Raw genomic sequence first — 20653 nt, forward strand, 5'->3', positions numbered from 1 at the left:
ACTGAGCATATGAAGAAGAAAGCTCTTGATGATCATAAGCGTCATCTTGATGAACAAGCTGCTGCCCTTCTTGCGGCCAAGAGGGCCAAGCTTCAAAAGGATGCCCCCCCAGCCCCTTCTGAATCTGAAGTTGATTTGGGGGTTTTTAGTGGGGGTCGAGGGAACTTGTTGGAGGAGATATTTGCTGCCTCTGCTCCCCGCCCTGGTAACTTAGTTTCCGTGTATGTTTCTGGTATCTTTCCTTTGGTGCTTTTTACTAATTGTAGTTTTATGGCAGCAACCAAGATTAGCAAGAAGCCGCGGCCGGTGGATATTTCTCAGATTACTCCACCTACTTCTCCTCCTTCGAGGACTGTTGGCTTGACTCCTCCTCGAGATGGTGCTGATGCCGTTGTGAGGGGCGGTGAAGGGTTTTTTGAGGGTATTTTTGAGGGAGGTGACGCTGCTGGAGGTGATGTTGGTGGTGATGCTAGTGGTGGCCACGGTGCCGGAGGTGATGTTGCTGGAGTTGATAAGGGTAAAGGTGTTGAAGTGGAGATGGAGTCTAGTGAGACTACTCCGCAACAAACCATTTACACAAAGCGTCCGCCTGGTGGGGGTGGGGCTACTTCTGGCACCGTGCGGGACTCGCACTTTGAACGTGTTCCTGATGATTCATGGGGCAATCCGGCTTGCGATGATATGCCTCATGTCCCTCGTTGGAGCCTTACTCAGGGTTCTCGCATGACTGACTTGCAGAATTGTCAGGAGTTTTTCTCTTTGTCCCTTCCTCCCGCCGAGAGAATGTTTCAGAAAAACCGCAGCCGCTTTGCCCTTATAGATGATCATGTTACGGCTGGGGTTAACTTCTTTGCCACCTCTCAGGAGATTCTTCGCGAATGGCGATCTATGGGAGAAGAAACTATGGCGTTTGAAGAGGCCAAGAAGGCGTTTGCTGAAGAGAAGGAAAAATTTAACGCAAAGCAGAAAGGTTTGCAATGGCGGGTTACTGAGGCTGAGCGTAAGCTCGAAGAGCAAAAACAGTTGAATGAGCAAAAACAAAAGGATTGGGAATCCGCATGTGCTCGTACGAATACGGAGATGCAGTCGCAGCGTGATGCTATTGTGCGGCTGTCTGGTGAGAAGACGGCCCTTGCGGAAGAGGCTCATCAAGCGCGTCTTGCTGCGGAGAAGAAGGAGAAGGAGTATGTTGCGCGGATCGATAAGCTGGAGCTTCTTGTGCAGGAGAAGGCTTCGGAATGTGAGGCTGCTCAGCGTCTTCTTGATGAGAAGACGGCTGAGTGCCGTGCGTCTGAGCTCCTTGCTGAGGAAGCCTCAGCTGATAGTAGGTGGTTGCTATCCCGTGGTGTTCCATTGGTAATGTTCTTTGCTTGTTCTGTTGCTGTCTTCCTTTATTTTTACTTTTGTGTATTTATTTCTGCTATCTTATTCGACCTTGTTTTTCATGCAGCTTGCTGATCGTATCTTGCATTCTCCTGAGCTTGCCCGCTACATGTTTGAGTTGGGTGGAGCAGGCTATAATAGTGGCCGCAAGAATGGGTATGCTGAAGGCAGGTGTGCCGCTGTAAACAATGAGAAGGATTACCACTTTGAGTTGTTTAAAGAGGATTGCGAGGGTGCTTATGTTGCTAAGCGCCGAGAATTTTCGATGCTTGATTTTGCTGTCGTTCGAGCCGCTGGTAAGTTGGCTCATAAAGCGAATGGGGTGGCTTTGTTGAAAAAGGCCTTAGGGGAAGAAGGCGATGATGCTGCTGGAGGTGCTGGCTCCAGCCATACTTAATAGTTTGCTTCCGGCCTGCGTGCCGTGTGTGGCCCTGAATGGGTTTGTAATGATTGTTTTTTGAGACAATTTGAAATTTCTTACCTGTGGTGTTGTGTATTTGACAGATGTGTTGCTACTTTGATTATGTTTATGCAAATTTTGAAATCGTCATAATATGTGCATGTTTTAATTACTTTGATTAGGTGTTACGAATGAATGATGGCGCTGACAGGTGATGTTGTGTTACTACAACGTTTTTATTCTGTCGTTTAAGTATGCGCGCTTGCATGTGACATACGAAGTGATCGAGTTGCAGGTTATTGTGTGAGCTCAGCTGGGATTACAGCCTTGGGAGCATTACAATGTTTAGTTGCCTTGCTATCGATATTTTCGTGTTTATGTGGGCACGAAGTTATGTTTTTTGGCGTTTTTGTAGGCTTTGGTTGTGTTTTCGACCCGGCTGTGCATTTGGTTGTGACGAGCCTTGGAGGTCTACAACGTTTCCTATGGTCGAGCCATTGATGTTTTCGTGTACGCCCGAAGTGATAAATGCAGTTGTGACAAAAAAGTTTGCATGAAGTAAATATAGCCAAACACTTCTTGTATTAGGTAAATGTGTCGGCGATTCGCCCTATACGATTACATGTTTATATGTAGCATTTTCGTAACTGTTGGGCATTCCAGGTTCGTGGAACCTCTTTGTCGTTCATGGTGCGTAGCTTGTATGCTCCCTTGCCGAGGACCTCATCGATGATGTACGGGCCTTCCCATTTGGGAGCCAGTTTTCCCGGTTTTTCTGCGTTGGACGCTTCATTGTCCCTTAAGACATAATCGCCTGGGTTGAAGGTGCAGATCCGGACTCGGGAGTTGTAATATTTTTCAAGCTTTGTCTTGTATTTGGCTTCGTTGATTGCTGCCATCTCTCTCCGTTCTTCTAGGAGGTCCAGGTCGATCCTCCTTTCTTCTTCGTTATTGATCAGATTCATGGAGAGCATTCTCGGAGATGGAAGCCCGATTTCTGCTGGGATCACAGCCTCGGACCCATAGACCAAGCTGAACGGTGTTTCTCCGTTGCTTGTCTTGGGCATTGTTCTATGGGCCCATAATATGCTTGGTAGCTCGTCGACCCATCCTCGTCTTTTTTCACCGAGTCTTGCTTTGATGCCATCAACGATGCTCTTGTTGACTGCTTCAACTTGACCATTCCCTTGCGGATGTGCGACCGACGAGAAGGTGTGTTCAATGTTTAGTTCCTTGAACCATCGTTCGAGATCATCTGCTGCAAAATTTGTACCATTGTCGGTGATGATTCGGAGTGGCAGGCCGAAACGGCATATGATTTGTTCCCAGATAAATCGTTTAACGACTGCCGATGTGGTTGACGCAAGTGCTTTTGCTTCCACCCACTTGGTGAAATAATCGACCGCGACGATGATGAACTTGACTGCCCCCGGAGCTTCTGGGAAAGGGCCCACCATGTCTGACCTAACGTGTGCGGCGCCAATGTTGAAACAATGGTTAACACAAGGATAACCAAGAGGGTCGTTTCACTTATGGGGTTCAACCTCTTCTCTTGCTCGTATCAAAGGCCTGAGATCTGCAAAACAGTAAACACCGTTAGTCTCGTTAAGAGGGGAAAAGGGGGTTTTCCCTCTTAACCAGGCTCCGGCGTGAGAATAAGTACTGCTCTGAGATGAATAAAACAGTGTGTGTATAGAGTGAGTAAAGAGAGCCAAGATCCTCAACCTGAATGATGAAGGGTCCTATTTATAGCCGGATGGTGAAGAAGGAGGAAGCAGTTGTGCCAGCTGTGGGTGTGCGCCAGCTGTCCGACCAAGGGGAATATCCTCTTGGTCTGCTCTGTCGCGAAGGGTGTAGTGGTACACGTGGCGTCCTTCTATTTGCTTACGCTGGATACCTCGTACTGGTTGCGTCAGACTTGCTCCCTGGATTGTCGCAGGCCTATGTGGCCTTCTCTCAATGGTGACACGTGTTGTCCTTTATGTTGGGCAAAGCATCTTTGATGCCAGCTATGAACCGCCTAGATGTCTTCTGGAAGCTTCTAGAAGGTTCTGGTGACATGGATGCCTTGTGTGCACAAAAAGTGGTGTGGTCCCTGCCATGTAGGCAGGGAATTGAGACCATACCTCTTTAGCATCATTTATGACATTTGTTGTAAAATTCATAATTACATTGACATGATTCTTGATTTCAAAGGATGTTTTATAAATCATTGACAATGTCATATTTCTGTCTTCGAACTAACTCATCTAATCATAACAGTTGATTATTTAACCATGTATCTTTATGGTTCATTTGACTCTTGGATCGAGCTATGAAATTAAATATTTTTAAGTTAGTTTTTGATACATATAATTCTAGTTTTTAAGTCATATTATTGTTTATGTAATAAAATAACTTAATATCTTATTTAACTAGTTTTTAATGTTTAAACATATGTGATTACTGAAAAACGAACTATTTCCAAGTTTTGCCGTATTATATAGACTTTTATACATACGGGCAATATCTTAATTTATTATCCCACAATATGTGATTACTGAAAAACGAACTATTTCCAAGTTTTGCCGTATTATATAGACTTTTATACATACGGACAATATCTTAATTTTTTATCCCACTATATTGTTTCAAGAGAAATACAAAGTTTTCTTTGTAATTATATATTCACAAAGCGTGTTTGCACATGACCGATGAAAAATTAGTGCCCATTATTTCAACCGTCACGCCCGTTATTGGGGTAATGGAGAAGGGGCTCACCCCCTATATGTTTTGGCATACGTCGAGTTGGTGAGGTGCCTGAGGCATTAGCCCACCATGTTTAGTTTTAGAGCATGAGAAAGCGGTGAAATAAAAGAAGTATGAAAAATAATATCAGGCGACACATGAAACAACCCGTTAATTATTTATTAACTATATGTTTTTAGTTATACAAGAATGTAAAAAGTAGTACCTTTAAAAGTGTTCGGCTATATTAATTTTCAAGTTGGGTTTTCAGGTGAGTCGAAGATAAAATTTGACTTAATTGACATCTGGAAGGTGCTCCCAAGGGTACTACTCTAGCCCCGACAAATCCCGTGCTGCCATGTCAATTCTACACGCAAAGTACCATTGAACCATGGACCCCACTCTTTTACTCCATATCTCCATCCACCAATCACACACACCTTAAACACCCCAACTCTCAAATCCTTACACTTTCTAGCGCGACAAGATCTACCCTTGCACGAAACCCGCATGGCCTACTTGTGGGGGTGGCGGCAGTGTTACCGTGAGGTGTCTCCTATGGCCTAAGTTATACCAGGTATCTCTAGGAAAATATTACTCAACACATATTCGACCCCGTACCCGACCCGACCCTTTTTCATTCATTTACCTTTTAAGTTACAAACAACTAAAATATATTTGTTAATGCCGGCCATAAAAATGTAATTTGGTCTGGTTCAATAGTAGTATACAACACACACACAATAAATGCCTTTGGTCATTAATTTGTGAAAGTAAAACTAAACTTTCAATTCTTGATCTCCGTCACAACAAACAAACAAGCCACCATCGTCTCCGTGTTACTCCCGTTTCTCGGAAGATAACAGATTCCGACGAACACCTTACGAAACGGGAGCGATCGTCACCAGATCCGATCCAAATTCATCTCAAATTCTCCATCTGACTGTATAACATCATGTGTAAACCTGATCTCGTTTCATTACACCAGTAATCACTCGTTTGTTGTATCATATCCACAATAAACACACACACATACACACACTTGTTACAAATTTGACCTAATAATGGCACGGACCAGATCTTCATCGTCGATCCGGTGGAGATACTTGAATCCGGCTTATTACTTGAAGCGGCCGAAACGTCTTGCCCTACTTTTTGTTGCGTTTGTGTCTATTTCGTTTTTTGTTTGGGATCGTCAGACGCTTGTGCGTGAACATGAGGTATGGTGTGTGTGTTTCCACTTTTGTAGTACAATTATGTCTTTATGTTTAGTCAGATCTTCTAGTTTTAGCAATAGTCAAACTACCGCAATTAGGTTTATAATTTTAATGGATTTGAGGAATTTTAAAGTAGAATTATAGCCAAAATAGGTGATTATTTGTGAATTTTGTTACTAGTTTGTTGCTTATCAGTTGCTTTGATATCTTAGTAGGAATTTGCTAGATTTATGTGGTGTTGTAAGTAGATCTGATATGTTAGTGTAAGTTTATTCACTTTGTTGGTTGAAGTGTTTTATCGGTTGCTCTTGCGTGAGTATATTGTTGAGATTAAACAAATTAGTTATTTATTCTAACTTAGGGATTGGAATCTAAATAGAAGAGTTGGGATTTTAATCTGTTTGCTTTGTTTTCTGTATTTACAAAATTTATGTTGATTGACAGGAGGAGATCTTAATGTTGAAAGAAGAAGTGGAACGCTTGCAAATTGAGGTACCGCGTGTTGTTACGACTTACTAGATCTACGCAACTTATGAATTAGTTAGAAGACTCGTTTAGAACTTCTTTATGGATGATGCCTTTTACGTTATGCTTGTTTGTTCCTGGCATTTGTGTGAAGTACTAATTGAAATTTATATCAGAAGTAATGTTTTAGAAAATCCTGCATTTTCTTAGGGATGAGAAAGTATGATCTTTTTTGCCGGGTACTTGTGTGTGTGTGTGTGTGTGTGTTCATGGTTATATTGAAAGTTTCCTGCACGTAAGTTAAACCATATTGTTAGGTTCCTAGCAAATACCTTTGTTGTAACTGCAATGCTGGGTTTTGAGTTTCACAGCCTATTTGAATACACAGTGAGCACAAGTTATAGCATTTGATTAAGTCCCCACAAAATCTTGTTGTCTGTGTTAAAGTGCTAAACGTCTAAAGTTTCAAGCTTATTAGAAGTTAGAACAGATAATAGCTACCTTTTTTTGGTCTCTGCTCAGCTCTAATTAATTATTAATGCTTCTGTTTCTCACACAGAAGTAATGTTCTGTATGTTTTTCTTTCGGTTTTGCTTATTAGTGCAAAACGGGATGGTTGGGTCGGGTCGGGTAATGGGTCAAAACCAGTTTGGGTCAAATTGGATCTGGGTCAAAACGGGCAGCTTTAAAAAATAGGTCAAATAGTTTGATCAGTTATATTTGTTTTTATGGTGGCTAGTGGCGATGGCGGCATAGATGGTTGAGGCGGCAGGACCGCAGGGGTGGCAACAGCCGTGGTGGCACCAATGGTGACGAAGAGGTGGTGCCGATGCCGACTCGTAGGTGGTGATGATGATGCCACGTGAAAGAATATCTTGACCTATTATATTACATATTAGAGACCCAAACTAACCCATATTAAATCGTTTGCCAGTATGTTTTTGCTTATCGTTAGTTGACTACAAATTTATTGCCTGCTTGCAGCTAGGAGAGTTAAAGCATGAAGATGTTGTTTCAGTTAAAAAGACAAATACCACAACCACAAAAATCGACATGAAGAAGATGGATGGTCTTGCCACCGATCCCGTCGAGGCCCAAAGAAGAGAAAAAGTCAAAGACGCGATGCTTCACGCATGGACCTCATATGAAAAATATGCTTGGGGCCACGATGAGCTTCAGGTAATTTTTTTTAATATTCTGTTTTGTTAGTTGCCGAAATGCTGATATTATTTAATATTTTGTTGTGTTAGCCCCAATCAAAGAATGGCGTGGATAGCTTTGGTGGTCTTGGTGCGACTTTAATCGACTCTCTTGATACCTTATATATCATGGGCCTAGATGAGCAGTTTCAAAGGGCTAGAGAGTATGCTCCATTATCTATTTTCGTTTAACTAATTTCTTAAACTCCATAACAATTATATTTCTATATTAATATATGTGTGTACCTTTTTCATTGTTTTTAGGTGGGTTGCAGACTCTTTGGACTTCAACAAAAACTATGATGCCAGCGTGTTTGAGACGACCATAAGGTTGCTTCGTAAGGTTTACTATATTGGTCGATTATACTTTTTATCTATATATGCTATTCTTATGTAGTATATACAGCAAGTATACAGTATCATACAATGAGACACCTAATCGTTTATTTATTTTTTTTACTTTTTTTATACAATAGAGTTGTGGGTGGACTTCTGAGTGCATATGATTTGTCTGGGGACAGTATCTTTCTCGAAAAGGCGAAAGACATAGCTGATAGGCTACTGCCAGCATGGAATACGCCTTCTGGTATCCCTTATAACATTATCAATTTGGCTCATGGTAATGCACATAACCCTGGCTGGACAGGGGTAAGTTCTAAACGTCATTAATGATTATTTCTGTTTAACACATATTTGACCATGCATTAGACTTTACTTTTTCCGACTTATCAGTTATAATTTATAATTTATTTGTCGTAGGGTGATAGTATACTGGCAGATTCTGGGACAGAGCAACTAGAGTTTATTGCACTATCACAAAGAACCGGAGATTCAAAGTATCAACAAAAAGTATGTGATTGCATCCTTAGTGTCATATATATCATATATAACAAAAGAGGGTGCCTTAGGAATAGTTACAAAGACACAACCTCTCTCTTTCTTTTCATCATCAAATTTACAACAATGCCATCCAACCTATGTTTTTATTTCTTTTTGTGTATTCAACCCTTCAACTTTTAGCATTGCCACTTACACCCCCTCAACTTTCTAAAAACTTTGTAAAATGTCATTTTGACCCCCTCGAGTTTTACGTGATTTTTTTGTATGTGGGTCAAATGTAATATGTTTTTGTGCTTATTTTTATGTACATTTTTTGTTGGTCTACGTTTTGTTCGGAAACGAGTCGGGACTTGGGTCAAATATAATTCGTTTTCACTAAGCAGTATAAATTCGAGTTACTTTACGTTCCGAATCCGCCGCAACGCGTGGTACCATTCTTTAACGTAAAAAAACACTATTTTCTTATGTGCTTATGTTTATGTACGTTTCGTTATAAATTCAAGTTGGTTTATGTTTCGACGTAAATTTTTTCGGTAACGAGTCAGGTCATATATAATACGTTTTCGTGCTTATTTTCATGTGCGTTTTCAGTTGGTCTTCGTCTTGACTTAAATTTTGTTTGATAACGAGTCGGGTCAAATATTTGACGGTATAAGTTCGAGTTACTTTAAGTTTTGACGCCGTTGCAACGCTCGGCGGATCAAAATACTAATAATTATATAAAAAAAATGAAATTTCGTCACAATATAATATTTTAAAGCGACGTTTCAGGTAGAGAATGTTATAACAGTGCTAAATAAGACTTTCCCTGATGATGGATTGCTCCCTATTTATATAAATCCCCACAGAGGAACACATTCACATTCTACCATTACTTTTGGAGCCATGGGAGACAGGTACCAACTGTCACTTAATGCTGCTTTCTACATTTTTTTTTTGCTATTAATGTTATGATTTTTATATGAAATGTATTGCTGATGCAGTTTCTATGAGTATCTACTTAAGGTTTGGATACAAGGAAACAAAACTGCAGAGGTGAAGCATTATAGGTGAGAATTATAATGTCAAAATACTGAATACAGTTTTTTTTTGTGTGATTAAAAATGATTATATTTAATGATTATATTAAATATTAAAACAGAGATATGTGGGAGACATCAATGAAAGGTCTATTGAGCTTGGTCCGCAAGACTGCACCATCATCTTTTACTTACATCTCCGAAAAAATAGGAAATTCTTTGATCGATAAGGTATTGTCAGGATACCTAGATATCAATAATTAATATTGAAAGTTACCGTATGAATATCTAGAGATTTTAATATCCTTTTATGTGCGCAGATGGATGAATTGGCATGCTTTGCACCAGGAATGATAGCATTAGGGTCATCTGGTTATGGTCCTGATGATTCCAGCAAATTCTTAAATTTGGCAGAAGAGGTATGGTGTTAATTCTCCACCGTTTAAAATAAAAACAAGTGCTTTTAAGGATTGTCCTTGGTTTTAAAAAGCGTGTGCGCCAGAAATGTGAAGCGGTCGGGATAACGCCTTAGGGCCTTGAGGTGGCGCTTCATACACATCATCATCATACTCAGTAAATCGCACCAATAGCGCTAAGGTTTGGTCTGAGGAGGGTAAGATGCAGACAACCTTGCCTCTACCCCGTAGGAATAGAGAGGCTGCTTCCAGTGAGACCCCTAGCTTGATAGTAGTTTTGCATCAAGTCTTGGACCTAAGGCACATAACACTTAGCAATCGGTACAAAGGCTGATTGATGCATGTACCCCCTTGTCTTTCAGCTAACAACGCCACCACATCATGCATGATTAATCGTCCGCCGCTTTCAACGTTATTTTCACAAATTTAGTAAAATAACTTTAAAATTAGTGCAATTTCACTTTTGCTCCCCAAGAGCCCATACATCTAGGTCAAAATTAGGGCCCGTAGGAGGCTGTTATGTAAAAACAACCAAAGGGATGAAGAGATTATGATTGGTTGCTTGATAAAAAGGTTGAGATATAAAAGAGAGTTAATTATGTTTTTCGTTCCTGTGGTTGAAAATAATCATTACAGTCCATTAGTTTAAAAACTGCCAAAACAGTACTAGTACTTTTACTTTTGTAACAATTACAGTCCACCTCTGTTAACCCCATCCAATTTACCGTCAAGCTTTTTGTGAAAAGACTAAAATACCCCTCACTTAGAAAACAATATATAAACAAATGAGTTAATTACGATTTTCGTCCCTGTGGTTTGTTGAAAATGATCATTACAATCTGTTAGTTTAAAAATTGTCAAAACTTAACGGTAAATTGGATGAGGTTAACGGGGTTAATTATTGTATTGGCAATTTTTAAACTAATGGAATGTAATGGTTATTTTCAACAAACCACAAGGACGAAAAACATAATTAACTCTAAAAGAGATGAGAGAGATGCAACTTTTGTTTGTACATAAAGCTTATTTTGTTGTACATAGAGCAACGCCTCGTTTACGTGAAGCTCTCGTCTCGTGCCTCGGCTTTTGGGGCCTAAACTCCTCAGAGCGCCTCGCCCTTATTAAAACCAAGGATTGTCCAATATAAATAATATATTTATTTTGAGTAAAGTTTTAATTCAATATTACTTTTTTTGGCATATAAACAATTGTTATACTATTTGATATCCCTAATTCTTTGAATGCAGCTTGCGTGGACATGCTATAATTTCTATCAGTCTACACCAACAAAGTTGGCCGGAGAAAACTATTTCTTTCATTCAGGGCAGGTTAGTTATCCGACTTATTCCATTGTATATATTTTTTAAAATATTTTACAGTATTTTTTGTTCTTTCTGATTTTTGTTTTGTTTTAGGGAGATTTTTATTTCTTATATGTTCGTGTTACCAATAATATTGTAGGACATGACCGTGGGTACATCATGGAACATATTGAGGCCAGAAACAGTCGAGTCGCTTTTTTACCTCTGGCGTTTGACTGGTAATAAAACATATCAAGAATGGGGATGGAACATATTTCAAGCATTTGAAAAGAATTCCCGTGTGGAGTCGGGATATGTTGGACTCAAGGATGTAAGTAGTAGTTTAAAACTCTTGGTCGATAACTCGTTAGTCGTTATCATTTATCGTATGTTTTTAAAATAATAAATTGTTTTTCTTATATTATGTTTCCAGGTTAACACAGGTGTGAAAGACAATATGATGCAAAGCTTCTTTCTTGCAGAAACACTAAAATATCTATATCTCTTGTTCTCGCCTCCATCGGTTATATCATTGGATGAGTGGGTATTCAACACAGAAGCCCACCCGCTAAAAATTGTTCCTCGTATTGTGCCTGGAGAAGAACGTAAACCTAGTAACATTAATGTTAGAGCGCGTACTAGGAAAGAAGGCCGTTTTGGGGGGTTCTAGGATCTCTACTAATGTCATGTTTTTTTGGGGAGAGGACAACAAGAGTAGAGAGATTTATTCGGATCCCATTGGCCATGTGAAGTAAGCGAAACTTGGCGGGGAATGGGGGTGAACGTTGTACTTGTTTTATAATCATATTCCTGATAGAGTAATTAGTGTGTCCAGAGAGATATACAAATGTAGTTATGCTACTCTTATTCCTTTTTATCTTGAACTAGCAAATGAATTAAAAGGATTTATTCATAATCATTTTAAATACATATGTGTGTATGTAGTATGAGCGATAAAAAAGTGTGGGTGAGTAGGGTTGTGTGTAACAGGTCGAAACTCTTTGGATCGAAACGGGAAAAACATGTAAAATGAGTTTGGGTCAAAATGGATTTACCTGCTATATTTGTTTGTGTAGTTGCCACCGGTGGCGGGGGCAGTTGTGGATGTGGTGGTGACAAAGCAATTGTACACTTCCGCTGGTTTAACACATTTTTCAGTTATAATATGTTCTTTCTTCCAAACTAGTTTGAATCGTGTTGAAAATATAATTTAATTAGAGTAAAAAATGTAATATAAACCCAAATTAACTCCAATTTAGTTGTTCGGGTTCATATGTGTATTCCACATAATGTTTGTGTATGTAACTAAGTATGATTATTCGTAAAATTTAGATATATTTATAACTTAATTTCATAACTCGTCTAAAAACTTTCAGACAAAGAGATCAATATAGATCAATGGCGTTTTATTGATGATGGACGACGGAAGCATATCCAAACTCTTTAAGATCACAAGATCTATCAATGTCTCTGATTGGTTCTTAGATACGTGGTGTTATGTAACGTAACTTGTGAAAATGTGAGAGCACGGCATTTGACACTTCACAGCGTAATATTTTCATAGCAAAGTACGACAAATGGTGGGTCACATGTCTAGTTTGTTGCTTGTATAAATTTGGTCGAGTCTATATGCTCTTTTAAATAAAATTAAAATTGGAGGTTCAAATGCCTATTTATGCCCTTTTAACCAGTGCATTGAGTGGGAACGTGGGACAAACACACTCTTAATTCAGCTAACAACTAGTTCCAACCATCATTCACCATGATTTGTTCCTTTCCACATTTTATGTTGTGATGATGTTTTGCCTTTTCAAATTTGTTAGATATTGTTTTTGTTTTAATCTTATTAATAATATAGTGAGTAATGTTAACATAATGCAACATTGGTAGGTTAATTTGTCTGTTCATAACACATGTTTTCCTTTAGAAAAAGTGGTGTTAAGAGAGAAGACATGAGCTAATTGCTATACTAAGGTATGTAACCTGTCACGTAGATGAGCTATAACTCAATTGACATTGGAAGGGAAGTGAAGATTTGGGTTTTAGGTCATAGGTCTCAAGTTTAAAAGAAATCCCAAACATTATCTAGAATCATCTGAGAAGGACTTTTGAAAACAAATGAATCACAAACACCTCTTGAAAAAGCCTTTTATGCCTTAAAAAAAGAGAAACTGAGAAGTAAGAATTTCTTACTTATTCCTTTTGAGAAGGACTTTTGAGAAGTCAGAAGGCAAAAGAAATCTCAAACACCCCCTGAATCCGATCCCAACCGGGTTTTACTAGAGTGGGCTTTCGACTGACGGGGTTTTCTAAGATGGTGAGCTTAGGCTACACAACGTTGTCTGCTGTCACGGGTGTATAAGGTAACCTTTTACTATAGAGTTATCCCGAGTAACTGGACTTTATTCGTTAACCGTTCATAAAAAAAATCATAATTTGTTCACTATTCTGTTTCTTTCAGTAAAACTTATGATACGTTAGCCAATGTCACCTAAAATATCGCGATTGTCATGTTAGCCATGTCCGTACCGACTCCATTTGCTAGACATATTCGAAAAAATGTCACATCAGAAATAAAAGTGTCCATTATTTATGATGTGAGGTGGTCACAAAGGTGAAACAAACCTTCACTGTGAGAAACCCTTTCCTGAATCCTGCCTGATCAATAATATTATCTTCAAATCAAACCCTAGCAACCAACAATGGTGAAATCATCATGTAGTAGTATTGCACAGTAACAAACACTATCACTAGTCCTCATGCCACTCCATCGTTATCTCTCTTTCCACTCTAACCTTCACCGCCGGCATCTTTCCCCTCTCTTTGCCCTAATTCTCCACCCTACCGCCGGTAACCGCCACAACAACCCGCCGTTATCTCATTCTTATCATCATTTACCTTCTTCTAACCATCATCATCTTGTTCCGGACTTTTCTACGCGTTCGTTACGTCGCCATGACTCTTTTCCGGCCACCGATATTTTGAATGACGCTAATTACCGTTACTCTATTCACCGGTGTAAGTTCAATTGCATCTTGTTAGTTTTTAACTGTACCGTATATTGATTTTTAGTGATTTTTTATTGCTACATTTGCAGGTTATATTACTAGACCTAAAAAAATTAAGAAGATAGAGGTTGATGATCATAGGTATTTATAATTTTAGTATTTTATTGTATTTAACTTATCATTGTTTGTGGTTTGATGTTTTGATGAGAAGATTTGATTGTAAATCTGTGAGACTGTGACCTGTAGCTTTGTTAAATGATAACTATGTATAAGCTTTTATGCATTTAACAAGCATTTTTTTATTTCTAGTGATTTATGTGGTTGGTTATGTATTTTTTTTTTTGTGTGCTGGTGTTTTTTTTTGGTAGTCAGCGAGCGGTTTCGACAGCCCTATGGTGCAACTTTCTTGTGTTTTCACTCAAGTTTGGGGTCTGGATTGCTACCTCAAGCCATGTTATGTTAGCTGAAGTTGTGCATTCGGTTGCGGATTTTGCAAATCAGGTGAAATAGTTGTTAAGGAATCTACTTTTGCAGATGGGATATTCTTCTTTGCTTTTTGTTGTTTGTTTACTGTGTTTTTTGATTTATAAGTTCAATGAAGTTGACTAATATTGATGTTGTAGGCGCTTCTTTTATACGGTTTAAACAGTTCGAAACGTGCTCCCGATGCTCTTCATCCGTGAGTATTTTATCTGTCATTCATATTTTTTTTAATCATTTTATAAGTTTCTTTTGTTTATATTTGTTAGTTCTAGTTTAATCTGTATTGCTTTGTTCATTGAACATGATAGTTCATATATGTGCTTATCGAATTTTGTTTAACTGTCAGGTATGGTTATTCCAAAGAAAGATTTGTATGGTCATTAATATCCGCTGTTGGAATCTTTTGTCTTGGTTCTGGCGCCACAATCGTTCACGGTATTCAAAATTTGTGGACTTCACAGGTAATTTATTTGAGTTATGTTTAGTTTAACGAATAACATCAAGCATTGTTAGCCTCTAATTAACATGAATGCCTTTCAGCCCCCCGAAAATATAACGTATGCAGCTTTAGTGATTGGTGGCTCATTCATTATTGAAGGTGACATTGATACCTTTGACTATTTGACCGATGCAAATATTTTGCATATATAATGTGAATAGGTTTGTGTTGTTTTAGGTGCTTCTCTTGCTGTGGCGGTGCATGCTGTCAGAAAAGGCGCAGCTGCAGAAGGCATGACAGTGCGAGACTACGTGTGGCGTGGACATGATCCGACATCTGTTGCTGTCATGACAGAGGTAAAAGCTTCTTGCTTCTAAACAAGTGAAAACAATATGAAACAATCAAGCTTATATTGTCTTTTGGTATGGTTCTAAACAAGTGAACTTGCAGGATGGTGCTGCAGTTACTGGTCTCGCAATTGCTGCTGCATCGCTAGTTGCTGTGAGGATGACAGGGAATCCTATATATGATCCTATTGGTTCAATCATTGTTGGAAACCTTCTTGGAGTGGTAAGTACATAATTTGCAATAATATCTTACCCATATATTAATCTGAATTCTGAATATGAAATCTGAACTCTATGCAACTTGTTAGTTATGAATTTAAAGTTTTTCTGCTGTAACTTGTCGGTTGACAAAATAATTTTTGTTTAGTTTTGTTTCTAATTATATGTACTCCCGGGTAAGGCATTTACCTCTTCTTTTATATAAAGTCTTAAAATTCACATACAAGTATATGATTACGTTAAATGTTAACCAATGCTATAATTGCAATCAAATTGCAGTAAATACATTTATCTAATTAAGACTGGTGGGTGTGGGGGTGGCCAAGGGTCGTTGTTGGCCCTTAAACGCCGGGTACACCACCCCGGGTTGGCGTTTTGGTGGGCGTTGCCCGCTTCGCGTGGCAATAGTGCTTGGCGTGGGGCGCTGGCCTGGGTGACGTGTCTGGCAATGGTTGGCTAGGTGTTGATGACCGTTTGGCTAGCCGTTGGGCATAGCCCTAAATTAGGTGCCACATGGTACCCCAATGCCGGCCTGGCCACGCCCCTTCCACACCCCACTTTTTGGGTGTGGATTGGTGGAGCCCACACCTGCCACGTGTCGAGCAATGCCCCCAACCCAAGCCCCTCCACACCCCATAGTCTAAATGATGACAAAAAGGAAAATATTCCTTAAAACACAATTTTATTCTGAAACTATATAAAATAATTATTAAATAAGAAAAAGATCCTGTGATGTGACCAAAAACAACGAGCACCAAACCCAAATATCTATAATATTCAGTATTGGCTTATAAACTTCTGTATTCAGCAATGCATAGCAAGAGTATTTTGCTAGGTCATCACAAAGCATATTCTTGGGAATATCAATTTAATTATTTTAACTAGCTGAAAAATGCCTCCTTAGCATCAGCATGACATTCCAGTTGCATAACGATAAATAGATTGCTCTACGGTCATTCTGTTATGTAATATATAAACATATAAAGGGAAGTCTACTAATCATCTATAACGGTATTTTAACTTCATGCATAACTCTTTGTATCAATAATTTATTTTAATCATGCATATCTTTTTTCTGCTTATTGGTAAATTTATTTGGTTTTGTTCTTGTAATTTCTGTTTCAGGTGGCTATATTTCTGATCCAGAGAAATCGGCATGCTTTAATTGGTAGAGCAATTGATGATCATGATATGAAAAGGGTTCTTGAGCTTTTGAAAAACGACCCGGTAAAGATTCACTGGATAATATTATTAAAACAAACACACTAGGTTACACTAAGCTAACTTTCTGTTGCAGGTTGTAGATTCTGTATATGATTGCAAAAGTGAGGTGATTGGGCCTGGTTTTTTTAGATTTAAAGCGGAAATAGGTAAAAAAAAAAGCCTACGCAACTTTATTTTTTATTTTATCTTTTATTTTGTTAGTAACTCTTGAAATTTTATGATACAGATTTCAATGGGGTGACATTGGTACAGAACTATCTTAGTCGAACCGGACCTGAAGAATGGGCTAAAAAGGTAAAGTTGTTAACCTAAATCATATGGATTGACATAATTACGAAAAAAACTGTTTGTAAATAATCATGTTCACAGTTTCGCAATGCTGCAAAGGAGAAGGATGATGCAGAAATGCTTAAGATCATGTCATTCTATGGTATGAAGTTATGATTAGATTATCTGCAAGTTTTTTTTTTAATTTTTTCTTAATTAATTGCTAATTTTTTTTAATTTTTTGTTAATTAATTACTATTTTTTGTTAATTTTTTATTAATTAATTACTAATTTTGAAAATTGATTATAGGTGAAGAGGTGGTTACGGCGCTCGGTAGTGAAGTCGATAGGCTTGAGAAGGAAATACAGGAAATCGTTCCTGGCATTAGACATGTTGATATTGAGGCCCACAATCCGATCATCCCGCCGCCATGAATAGCAGGAAATCGTTCAATGGCATTATTATTGTTATTATGGTCATTATTATGTAGATTCGGATGGCTGAATTTTGATCTCCATGGTGAAATAAAACACAGAATGTTGTTAAAGAAATAGAAAATTACACTCGCGGTCCTTGTAATTTTGTTCATTTGTTTTGAAGATCTGATTGCCTTAATTCAAAAGCTATCTTTGTTCATGGTTGGTTTGAAATGTGTTTTGAGGTTTGTTTTAGTAATAGTTGACCGGTGCTGTTAAATGTAAGCAAGTTTGTTGACTTAACTCATCAACCCTTATAGAAAGATAATTGTATATTTTGATGTATCGTGTAAAAAGTTAATGAGAAAACCATAAGGATGCAATGCCCAAAAAATGCATAAAAGCATGCTTTACTCTACATGTTTTGAACACTACTGACTGATAAATCATAAAAGATACCGAATAGACGTTTTAAAGAAAGTTTCTCAAGACAATCATCCGAGTTTAAACCTTTTTCTTAACGGAAAATGTTTCTATGACAATGTGCAGGAAAAGCAGAAAGAAAAAACAAAAACGAAAGTACATTATTACATCTTTTACATTAAAATCACACCATCTACCCTAATCGATATTTTTCACTTTTGATCTTCCTTTTAGTGTGACCATCCGCATTTTCAAGTTAACACTTTAACCTAACCACAGTTAATTTTTCACGAATTTTGTATAATGAGTTAAGCTTTGAAAATTCTACTCAAGCCTTATTGGACCAAAAGACACGTCACATAAATTATTCATAATTTTTGCAGCTTATTAAGTATCGTAAATAAGTCCTCGAAAACAACTCAGTTTCAGAGTGTAAACTGAAACTGTAGTGAATGATTTTATAAATTTTTAAGTGTTGATATTGCTATCTTAGGTTACCTATACTTGCTTAATACTTACATGAATGTTACCTAAACATCTCGTATGATATGTTATAAACACATACACGAAACCACATGAATTGGACAACTACGTGTCAACTTGTTTACATGCTATGTGTGGTAGATGCGTGTAGAACTTATGAGCTTTGCATAAACACACTAATAACCCTATGGATATCATAATAGGTCGTGGTTGACCACATCAACTTATAAAGCATTTAAGTCTTACTGAGCAAACTAAGGTGAGTTCACAATTATTTTCCAAAAGCATTCGTTCCTAGTTGGAACAACTCTTTTTATGGTAGCCCTGTTTGGGGCTACGCGCATGTTCCTTGTGTGAAGTACTGAAACATGCTATTCACCGATTAGATTGCTGGGTGGGCATACACGGGGTATTAGTTGATAGCGCTATTAAGTTTGACAAACCTCACACCGTGCTGGAGGCTGGGCGTGAACTTCTAACCTTCACTCTTGCATTAATGTTGATAGACATTAACGAGGGCACAAAAGAAACGTGAGCATTCAATACACAGTTTAGTCATTTGATGAGGGTTAGCTACCCAAGTCATGCATAATTCAAAAACTTTTGTGAACTTTACTTTTGCTAAACTAAAATTTTGTGAATTCGCCAGCTTTATTGTTGACACGTAGTTGCATGCTTTGAAGGTCAGTAGGTACAACTATGGACGGGCGTTGCAATCGGCTGGAGTGGGTGGTTCGTTTAAACTTTATGTTTTGAACATTTATTAAACTTGTGGTTTTAAGTTCTTGATGGGTTTTACTTTATTTTTCCGCAGCAACATAAACTGTGTTTTGGACAATTAAACTCTATCGCTAATCATGTTATTAGTGAAGTGTTATAATTTTAAATAGTTGGTTCAATATGATTAATGGTTAGATGTCACACGCCTCACGGTAAAACTCCGCATGTGGAAATTGAGGGTGTGACATTTAGCCATAAGAACGAACTGGATTTTATTTCTTCTACCCTTTTATAAGTGGTGGAACCAATATTTCTAAATTCAGTATCGTTTTTCATCTTCCAAATATGCTACAACGTAGTCAAAACGACCACATTTTTACTTTCTTCCATTCCTTGGAGCCGTTAAGAGTCTTGATTTTCTCCGCTACATCCTTACAAGAACTCGCCTGCACGTTTAAAGGTAGTTTCAGCCATATCATCATCGCCCACCATACTTCTTGCGATTTCCTGCATGTACTTAGGATGTGATCTATGCTTTCTTCAGCCACACCACATTTGGTACATATGACGCTTTGGTGTATTGCACATCTTTTTCTAAGTTCCACCTTCGCCGCAATCTTGTGTAAAGTTGCTCGCCACACAAAGTAGTTTATCTTTGGAGAATTGGAGGTAGGTACCCAATGATTCCACCCGACCCAAACCTTGTTATTACCTGCTCCAGTAGCTTCTGTAATGTGTTCTTTTACCTCTGCAACTGTGAAGGCTGAATTCATCCACTGTTCCTTTCCATTTAAACTTATGTTTGCCGTTGTTGAAACTGACCTCGTTTAGTTGTTTTGTTAAATCCGAAAACTACAACCATTCTAAGGTTGTTCTAGGCCCACGTACCCAGCCCATGCCCACTGGTTCCTCATTTGTGCTCTGATAACGCACCCCTGAACACTACTGACAGATAAATCATAAAAGTTAACGAATAGCCGTTTTAAAGAAAGTTTTTCAAGACATAATTACCCGACTTTAAACACAGTATCACTGATCAGGACCTTTACATGTAATCTAGTTTGCTAACTTAACTCATCAATGGTCACCCTCATATAAATATGGTTATATATGTTGAGAGATGGTGTAAACACATTATCCTACACGTTTGTTTTGAAAGCTATTGACAAAGATAAATAAACTTACCCGGACAGTCATCAAAGAAAGTCGTGTTTCAAGTTGGTTTTTGTGTATTATAGCCATGAAGAGTTGATCCGTTCAATTCCATCAAAACATACAGACTTGATAATACAGAAATCAAAGAATTTGATTAATAAATAACAGTAACAGAACTGAATGGTTTTCTTTGGAGTTTGGAAACAAAAATGTAGATTTTGAAGGTATCCCACATCGAAGGTGAGGAGAAAAGAAAATAGAATGGGAGTAGAATAAAAAGGGAAAGAGAAAACTGGGTTATTTACTTACCTGGATGGGGTCAATGGGTGATCAAGAAGGCCCATGGCCTAGGTTAGTGACTTCTATTGCACTTAGGAGGGGTGCTACCCTAAGGTCAGCCCAAGTGGTTGAGCCTACATCATAATTTGTGGCAGTGGAGGCCTGCGTTCGCGCGGCCTCTGCACAATACTCTAGTGTAAATACGTTTTTTAAGTGGGCTTG

General features: G+C 38.3%; 2 protein-coding genes and 1 non-coding gene across 3 annotated transcripts; all 3 read left to right on the plus strand.

The window, feature by feature from the left end:
• Nucleotides 1–5195: 5195 nt before the first annotated feature.
• Nucleotides 5196–11895, plus strand: LOC110886388 (mannosyl-oligosaccharide 1,2-alpha-mannosidase MNS1). Its single transcript, XM_022134175.2, has 14 exons — nucleotides 5196–5730; nucleotides 6172–6219; nucleotides 7177–7371; nucleotides 7443–7555; nucleotides 7656–7721; nucleotides 7868–8039; nucleotides 8151–8240; nucleotides 9003–9127; nucleotides 9215–9280; nucleotides 9373–9481; nucleotides 9571–9669; nucleotides 10914–10994; nucleotides 11128–11298; nucleotides 11401–11895. Exons 1-14 carry the CDS (start codon nucleotides 5575–5577, stop codon nucleotides 11635–11637), a joined length of 1728 nt encoding a protein of 575 aa, XP_021989867.1. The 5' UTR covers nucleotides 5196–5574; the 3' UTR covers nucleotides 11638–11895.
• A 1548-nt stretch (nucleotides 11896–13443) lies between these two features.
• LOC110886389 (metal tolerance protein C4) lies at nucleotides 13444–17591 on the plus strand. The gene is made up of 13 exons (XM_022134176.2): nucleotides 13444–13985; nucleotides 14065–14116; nucleotides 14344–14476; nucleotides 14599–14654; nucleotides 14805–14919; nucleotides 14999–15056; nucleotides 15135–15253; nucleotides 15348–15467; nucleotides 16589–16690; nucleotides 16761–16833; nucleotides 16914–16981; nucleotides 17057–17117; nucleotides 17265–17591. Exons 1-13 carry the CDS (start codon nucleotides 13727–13729, stop codon nucleotides 17387–17389), a joined length of 1341 nt encoding a protein of 446 aa, XP_021989868.1. The 5' UTR covers nucleotides 13444–13726; the 3' UTR covers nucleotides 17390–17591.
• Nucleotides 17592–20453: 2862 nt separating this feature from the next.
• On the plus strand, nucleotides 20454–20614 carry LOC118483494. Its single transcript, XR_004870783.1, has one exon. It is a non-coding gene; the product is annotated as a U1 spliceosomal RNA (small nuclear RNA).
• The last annotated feature ends 39 nt before the right edge of the window (nucleotides 20615–20653 follow it).

This window comes from Helianthus annuus, chromosome 10 (assembly GCF_002127325.2).
Source record: "Helianthus annuus cultivar XRQ/B chromosome 10, HanXRQr2.0-SUNRISE, whole genome shotgun sequence".
NCBI lineage: Eukaryota > Viridiplantae > Streptophyta > Magnoliopsida > Asterales > Asteraceae > Helianthus > Helianthus annuus.